The 8,274-nt window shown below is 53.6% G+C and overlaps 1 protein-coding gene across 1 annotated transcript in view; it reads right to left on the bottom strand.

Moving 5' to 3' along the window:
- Window positions 1-198: 198 nt before the first annotated feature.
- The window catches only part of LOC115107194 (SH3 and multiple ankyrin repeat domains protein 1-like), a 39,578-nt gene continuing 31,502 nt past the window's right edge, over window positions 199-8,274 (bottom strand). The window contains 10 exon segments of the mRNA XM_065007975.1: window positions 199-2,473; window positions 3,343-4,048; window positions 4,051-4,089; window positions 4,092-4,285; window positions 4,371-5,552; window positions 5,554-5,606; window positions 5,608-7,310; window positions 7,313-7,627; window positions 7,741-7,849; window positions 8,121-8,233. Of these exon segments, the coding sequence (XP_064864047.1) occupies window positions 2,410-2,473; window positions 3,343-4,048; window positions 4,051-4,089; window positions 4,092-4,285; window positions 4,371-5,552; window positions 5,554-5,606; window positions 5,608-7,310; window positions 7,313-7,627; window positions 7,741-7,849; window positions 8,121-8,233 (4,478 nt within the window). The 3' untranslated portion in view covers window positions 199-2,409.

Raw genomic sequence — 8,274 nt, 5'->3', positions numbered from 1 at the left:
TCATGTGGCCGGCTTTTCCTCATTCCTGCCAGATCTGAATTCATCCTGAACATGAGAACAATATGGCGTAAGGCCCCTGGTTGGCTGGGAGAAGGAGACTGATAAATGAGTCAATCATAACAGGGCAGTCTAGATTGGATCTTTATGTGAACCTAGAAGCCTTGGATTCAGAGAGGGAAAAAAAAATATCAATAGAGTTCAATAGTTTATTCAGCATTTATTTCAACACCTTAGTTATAACTCTATCATATCAGTACATTTCTGCATTTCATTTTGAACATAACTTCATAAATACCTCTTATCGCTGCATACATTTGCTCATACTGTAAATAGTCATCATATGTTTATATTACTAGTCCTAAAATACTCTTTAAAACATAGGACCTAATGCTTCCTACACTGACGCTCAATCATTTCCCTCGGAAGGTTGTCGAAAGGCAACAGCCCTAAAGAAGTGAAGGGTGTGTGTTGATGTGTAGGAGTTTCACAGGGAGGATGAAGTGGGTAATGGTAGAACAAGTCGAGCAGTATAGAAAGCATTTACCGGAAACAATAAATAAAGAGAAAACAAAACAAGTAGCTTCAAATCATTTCTCACACTATTTGGAAGACAGAGATTCTGTAGTGTTATTTTTTTTAAATTATATATATATATATTTTTTACATATACCTAATGATTAATATAATAATTGTTTTAAAATTATACTATAATTTATGTTTTTGTTGTCGTCGTTATCATACTCGTCATTATCACTATATCATATAGGCCTATAAAGGATGTGTACAGAGTTTGAGTGTATTCCTCATCTTACAGTGCATTTCACTGAAGGCAATAGCAAAAAAGGAACCTAAAAGTGTGTGTGTGTGTATCTCTGTGTGTGTATCTCTGTGTGTGTGTCTCTGTGTGTGTGTCTCTGTGTGTGTGTCTCTGTGTGTGTCTGAACGTGTTCTTCTGAAATGTGTGGATCTGAAAAAGGTTTCTCTTGAGATCCTGGAGAGGAGTTGATGAAATAGGGCAAAGTTAGGATTGTCAACTGGTGCAAAATATACATCTCTACATTTTCGGGAACCGTTCGAAAACTGGCGTTGAGTTGTGGAGAAGGCATATGAGAGAGGGACAGAGGGTGGGGAAAGGATCATGAGTAACCAGGCAGGCTGACAAACAGATCGACACAAACAGACACACACTCACAGAGGGAGAAGGCCTTAGGGAACCAGACATACCGTATAGACTGACAGACGCACAGTAAAAGCCCTTTTGTTTTGTTTTGATCGCTGCACCGGTGTGTGTGTGTGTGTGTGAAAGTCGACATGGGACAAAAGACGCTCACATCCCTGGTACAGTCGTAAACATCGTCATCATGAATGAATGACAAACAGCTTTTGTAGTGTAAAATGACATGAGTTCATAAGCAAACCCTGAGTCATGGCTGTGGACTCCAGTACAGTCATGTCTCAGGAAAAAACAAACCAACATTTGAATCTCCTCTGTACCTCTCCTACATACTCCGGATGGCCTTTTTAAAGATAATAACTATCATAGTAAAAATGACATATTACGACTATGTGTTTTGAATATTTTTTGAGTAATCGTCGTTACACACAGATCTGGATGATTAACTATCAATAATACTCTGACCCGTTTTAAATGAATGATTGCAATCAGCACTTGGTACGAAACAAATTCATGATTTGGATCTGTGAATCCATTTTTACATGTAAGCTATATTGTTACTCAGAGTTAGTAAAATAAGTCGAAAGCTTGTTGGGAAATCACTAGGGAATTAGGGCATAAACTGACCTCAGTATAAAAAGTCCACTATTTTACTTTTTATTTTTTTATTTTTTTTTAACTGTTTAACTTAAAATGTCATGTACTTTTCCATTTTAGGACCATATTCGGACTTTTAGACATTCCAACAACAGCTTCCAATCCCATGCTCTAATGCGCGTCAGAGTTTGCGCATGAATTTCAGGATAAGAATAGGGCCTGTATTGTTTATTAGACGTACCCAACCACCACCTTTAGTATATCCATGGGCTTACCATCTCTGTATGGGTAGCAGCATTACAATCTCAAGATTCTTGTTAGCATTTCTCCCAGTACTGTAACCGCCAGGCAGCAGATGGAGTGTGAGAATCACCAGTCAAATGTCTGTGTGTCTGTGTGTGTGTGTGTGTCTGTCTGAGTCCATGTGTTCATTAAAAGCCTATTTATCAGTAGTTGTACAGTGGGTGTAAATAGACAATTGTCCTCCACTCATAACAAATCTCTCCTGGTGTGTTTAAGCCTTTTCCGTCGTGATCCTTTACGCCATTTGTCCAGCTCACAGTCTGTGTCCAATGGTCTTCTATAGAACTCATCTCGGTCTGTGTGTTTCTCTGTCTTTCTCTGAGCCCTGAGTCACCTCATCTTTCACTCTCTGCCTGTGGCTCAGGGGAGGGGCTAGGGTCATGCATGGGAGAGAACAGCCTGAGGAAAGAGGGAGGGGGGTAAATCAAGAAATAAGAATAAATAGAAAATGAAAAGTAGTGAAGGTAGTCAATTAAATGATAGAGAGAAATACATGTAGAGAGAGAGAGTGAGAGAGAGTGGGAGAGAGGAGAGAGAGAGAGAGAGAGAGAGGGAGAGAGAGTGAGGGAGAGGGAGAGAGAGAGAGAGAGAGAGAGAGAGAGAGAGGAGAGAGAGAGAGGGAGAGAGAGTGAGGGAGAGGGAGAGAGGAGAGAGAGAGAGAGAGGGAGAGAGGGAGAGAGAGAGGGAGAGAGAGGGAGGGAGAGAGAGGGAGAGAGGGAGAGAGAGAGGGAGAGAGAGAGTGGGAGGAGAGAGAGGGAGAGAGGGAGAGAGGGAGAGAGAGAGAGAGAGAGAGAGGAGAGAGAGAGAGAGAGAGAGAGGGAGAGAGGGAGAAAGAGAGTGGAAGAGAGAGAGAGAGAGAGAGAGAGAGAGAGTGAGGGAGAGAGAGAGAAAAGAGAGAGAGAGAGAGAGAGAGAGAGAGAGAGAGAGAGGGAGAGGGAGGGAGAGGAGAGGGAGAGAGAGGAGAGAGAGAGAGAGAGAGAGAGAGAGAGAGAGAGAGAGAGAGAGAGGAGAGAGAGAGAGAGAGAGAGAGAGAGAGAGAGAGAGAGAGAGAGAGAGAGAGATGGAATAACTTAGCAAATTAACTCTAAGGATAAATGCTTAATGGCTAAAAAGGGAAGGGGGATGGACTCATCTGGCTCGCAGGGAAGGAAAGAGGCACTTGTCTTTCCTTCTCCATCCGGTCCTTTTGTCTCCCTCTTTATTTCCACTTGCCCCCTGGCTGACATGTTGCCTCTGTCTGTGCATTGACTCTGCCGTTCTTCCCTCACCTGTCAGTCAGTTTCTTCAGCGCTCTCTCGATGTTCATGCGGTGGCCGACGCGCGTCACCCCCAGGTCCAGGAAGTCGTCCTTGGTGAGGGAAGGCAAGTGGGAGCCGTCGATCTCGTTATCCAGGAAACGTTCCCTGTGCTCCCCCAGGTTCAAGTAGGAAAGCCAGTCGGCCACGTCCCACTTGGTCCAGTAGGACAGCGGCTTGATGGCGAAGGGCTTGGCTGGGGGAGGAGGGGCGAGGTGGGGGTAGTTGAGGCAGGATGGAGAGGGGGGCAGGTGCATGGAGGGTGAGGATGCGCCGGAGAGTAACTGGGTGGGGGAGAGGGAGCGGGAGACCAAGAGGGTGCTGGGAGGTTGTGGGGATGTGGGAAAGAGAGGAGAGGTGGAGGGGTTGTAGGGGTCTCCTAGGGTGTGACCTGGGGATGAGAGCGTTAGGGGAACGGGGAACTCAAAGGGGGTGTTGTAGACAGGGGTGCTGGGGAGGATGGGGAGGGAGGAGGGTCTGGGAGGGGTGGGGCTGGGGCAGTTTGTGGAGTAGATGAGGGGGCTGGGGGCACGCCGGCGGGACATAGATGACCTCAGCTCTGGACCAGGGGTGCACTGGAAGTCAAAAATCTTGGCTCCACGGTACTTAGTGCGATGTTTGGGGGATGTGGGATAGGGTGAGTACGTGGGGGAGAGAGGAGGGTGGGATTGAGAGGGGAGTAAGTGGGGGAGAGAGGAGGGTGGGAGGAGTGAGAGGGGAGGTGGGCATCTGGGGAGAGGGGGAGTGGATCCAGTTAGGCTGGAGTGAGGGCTGGTGGGATGGCGAGCCAGACGGGGTGGCAGTGAGATTGGGGGTGAAGATTGACGGGCGATGCTGCGGGGAGGAGGTGGGTAAGGGGGAAGTGGAGTGACCTGTGGGGGGGCTCTGAAACGAGGCAGAGAAATCCCCTGAATATCTGAAAGAGAAGATATAAGGGATTACTGTACTCAGTAGGCAGTGCCGTGGAGTCACTGAGTGCAAACCTTAAACAACAGCCTCACCTTTGCATTGTGGGCGACCTCGGATTAATGGGACTCGGACCTCGCATCTCAGACTGACTCCAGTCCTCCGTGCTCTTATTGCTCATCTGTTGCAGTTTGGAGCTCAGCTCGTTGATGATGCTGGCCTTTACTCCCGATAGGGGTGAGTGCAGCCTGCGCCCCTCCACAGACATCCCACCCCCGCCTCGCTCCAGGCCCTGCCCCGGGTCGACCCCCTCGCCCCAGGACAAGGGTCTTGGCTCCAGGGTGTTGGGCCGCTCAAGACAGGCGGCCAAGGTGGAACCGAAGCTGTCGTCCATCTTGGGTCGACTCTGTCTGCGTTGTTTCCTCTCGTCCGCTGCTCCTCCCTCTCCTCTCCTGGCCTCCTCCTCTGGGTTGGCCTGTCTCTGGGGGTGTTGTGGGACGCTCTGGCAGGGCGGATTGGTGCTTGCCTGTCGACGCAACGCTTCCCTTGTGTCCTTGATGCCCCCCTCTTTGTACTGCATCGTCTTTGGATACACAGGGGGGTTGGCCGTGTGTTTGGCATGGTGCACTTCAAACGTCTGCCCACCTGAGTAAGTCAAGTAAGGATCCGGGTGCTCGCCGCCCACTCTCTCCCCTTCCGCTCCTCCTCCTCCTCCTCTCTCTCCCTTCAGTCTGCTCACTCCCAGTGTTTCCAGATGGTGGTCGCTGCTACTGTCCAGCTCCTCAATCCCAGAGTCCACCACCGTCTCTGTCTGCCAGTCTCCAGTCTTCATCCTGGAGGGTTGGTGGTCGCCTGCCTTGTCAACAACACTGACGGTGGTTCTGGGGGCGGTCCCAGCTACATTGTAGCCTGAAGACGGAGCAGAGGCGGTGGTACTGGTGGCGGCGGCGGTCACGGTCATCGTGGTGGCGTAGGTCACAGTCGTAGTGAGGGTGGCCGCGCCTCGGTCCTGTGCTAAGGTCACCGGGGGAACAGGGGCCCCCGTATTAGCGGGGTTAACCGGTACGCTGGGGCCACTGGAGAAGGGGTGTGCACTGGGCTGGGGTCTGTGGAGTGAGGGGGCGGGTAAAACGGAGGCGACTGTGGCGGCGGAGGAACGGGGGAATATTTGGGGCGAGGTGAGGGAGGGAGACAGAGCTGACTGGGTGAGGTTGGCCACCTCGCTGTCGTAGGACGTGAGGCTGGAGGCAGCAGAGTCCCCAGTTTGGGGGAAGGGAGGGGGCGTTGGAGGCGAAGCCTCCTGGTGGAGGTACTTTAGGGGAGGGAGGGGGCGGCGGGGGGTGGCGGGGGTGGCAAGGCGAGAGGGGCGTGTTGAGCTGAGTGTTGATGCTGTTGAGAGTATCCCCTCTGCAGTTCTCTCTGGCCTTGGCCATTGGCAAACTGCAAGGGAGGGGGTAGGGGGTCAACAAAGACAAACTCATCATCTATGTCTATGGAGGGGGTGGGCGGTGGAAGCACCATGAGCCCCAGTCCCACTCCTCCTCCTCCCTCTCCCTCATCTTCATGTGGGTGGGCTGGGGCTGCGGGTAGGCGGTATTGGGGGATGTAGCTAGAGTTTGCACTGCTCTCCATCTGTAGGAACGAGGGTCTGCGGGGTGCAGGCTGAGGCGGCGGGCCGGGCGGCTGCATGGGCGGGCCAGGTGGCTCCCTGTCTCTAGGACTCTGTTGATAATACTGGGTCTGGTACTGGTTGGTTCTGTCCTCTGAAAAGCGAACTCTGAGGCCCTCTCTGGTTCCGGCCGCCTGGTCCCTCTCCACTCTCTCCCCTCCCCCTTCACCTCCCAAGCGTAATATCCTGGGTGACAGCGGGCGGCTCAGGGAGGCGGGGGAGGTAGTGGCGGGGAACAGGGACGGCGTGGGGGATGGGAGAGAGGTAGGAAATGCCCCCACGCTGGACATCTGCCGGCCAAAGTGCCGCTCCTCCCGCCGGGTCCTCCGGTCGTCCTTGAGGGCCCTTTCCCGTGCAGCCAGCGCCAGGCCCAGAGGGGACGAGGGGTCAAGGACCTTCCCAGTCAGAGGGTGGATGAAGGTGGTGGCTGGAGAGCCTGGGCCGTAGTTGGAGGGAGCGGACTTGGGCTGGCCGTCCTGGCCCATCACAGGGGAGTGGTACTCAGGCAGCCCGAAGGCAGGGGGCATGCTGCTGGCGTAGTGGACGTAATTGTCCCCAGAGAACATGCCCTCATCGATGGACTTGGAGGGGCGGAGGCGGGGGGTGGGGACATCCATCCCCATCCCCTGTAGGGGCTGGGTCCATACCCCTCCACCTCCCCCCGCCTCCCCTTGGATGTCCTCTTCGGAGGAGAGAAAGAAGGAAGCACTCTTCCTCCTCATGTCACGGAAACGTTCCCGGTCCCGGCGCGCTGCCCCCACGAAGGCCCCCCTGAACTGGTTGGTGAAGTCCAGATTCTCCAGGTTAGGGGGCAGCTGGGGGGCGACAGTCGAAGGGGGCATGGTGGAAGAGACAGGGGGCTGGGGTGGTAAGGGGGACACAGGGGAAGGCAGGCCGGGAGTGGTGGGGGTGTCGGGGGAGGCGGATGCGGAGGTAGGGTCACCTATGTCGGGAGGCGGATGCTCGGCATCTACGCTGCTGCCCTGGCTGCTGCGGCCACTGCCGCTGCTGGTGGAGGGGGCCTTGACGATGATGGTTGGGATGGGGATGGAGCTCTTCTCTTTGGCTCCTGAGCGCTTACCCCCCTGGCCTTGCCCCCCTCGGTGGTGCCTGCTGAGCCCACCTTCCACTGTGGTCTGCTTTACTAGAGGGCCCCTCCCGCCCTTCCTGCCTCCCCCACCCCTGCCTGCCCCTCCGCCCCTCTCCCGGGTCGCCACTTGCTGCTGGGGCTGCTGCTGCTGGGGTTGCTGCAGCTGGGGTTGCTGTTGAGTTTTGGGAGCTGCACTCGTGGGTGGAGTAGCACTACTGTAGCCCCTCCTCAACACCCCCATTTTGCCCCCTCCTCTCTTCGTCCCCTCTGGGGGCTCCCTGTGTATTGTCCTCCTCCTCTCCGGAGGGTCGGGGCCATGCCGTGCTGTTGATTGGCCCCGCCAGGGCCTCCCCTGTCCCAGCCTGCCTGGGTGGCGTGGACTGCCTGCTGCTGGGTGAGGAGGGCCTGGGCCTGGGCCTGGGAGGATGGAGGTTGGGGGGCAGACTGCTCCCCCCTCCAAACAGTATGGGGGTCAGCAGATAAGGGGGGTTCCGGGGCGGATGTGTTTGGGGGAGGGGGGATGTCCTCTGACAGACTACGGGCCAGTTTCATGGCCGGGTTGTGGAGGTACTGCCTCTCCTCCTCCATCACACCTGAAACAGGGACACACAGAGATAAACAGACTATCTGGTTGGAAAACAGTTAACAAACAGTCAGAATGTAGCTTTTTTTTGACAGTCATAGCAATAATATCTGTAGGACTTACCAATAGATTTCTGTCGCAGCATTACTCCATGAGGCTGGCCGGGGGGATATTGACCCTGGTTGTAACCAAACCCAGGCGGCATCACACCAACCAACTGGTCATGACTTGGCTTTAGGTGTTGCAAGACACACAATGGAGGAAGATGCACAGGGAGAGATGCCCGAGAACGGGAGGAAGTGATGCCGCATTAAAAGTGCATTGGCAGTAAAAGGGATATATAGTGTAATATGGAGGAAGCAATAAGTTCATATCCTGTTCTGTGATGTTTCTTTCACATCCATCGTTACAGACACAAGCACTGAATTGAGGGTAGGATCCCCAGGGCCAGTAGGACCTGCAGGTACAGTCATGGTAAGGTAATGTCAAGAATGATGCACTACCTCATTGGGGGCGATGCTCTTGGTTCGGTCTCTCTTCCCTCCTTGACCCCGCTGTCCCTGTCCGTCTGATGTGATTGTGTGCTGAGCCGCCGCCAGGATCTCATCCAGTTTATCTGAAAGACGGAGGGCGATAGAGCGACAGAGCGAGGAGAGG

The sequence above is a fragment of the Oncorhynchus nerka genome, linkage group LG23 (genome assembly GCF_034236695.1).
Source record: "Oncorhynchus nerka isolate Pitt River linkage group LG23, Oner_Uvic_2.0, whole genome shotgun sequence".
Classification (NCBI taxonomy): Eukaryota; Metazoa; Chordata; class Actinopteri; order Salmoniformes; family Salmonidae; genus Oncorhynchus; species Oncorhynchus nerka.
Note: the sequence above shows the minus strand (reverse complement) of the source record. Positions and strands in the feature narration are given on the sequence as shown.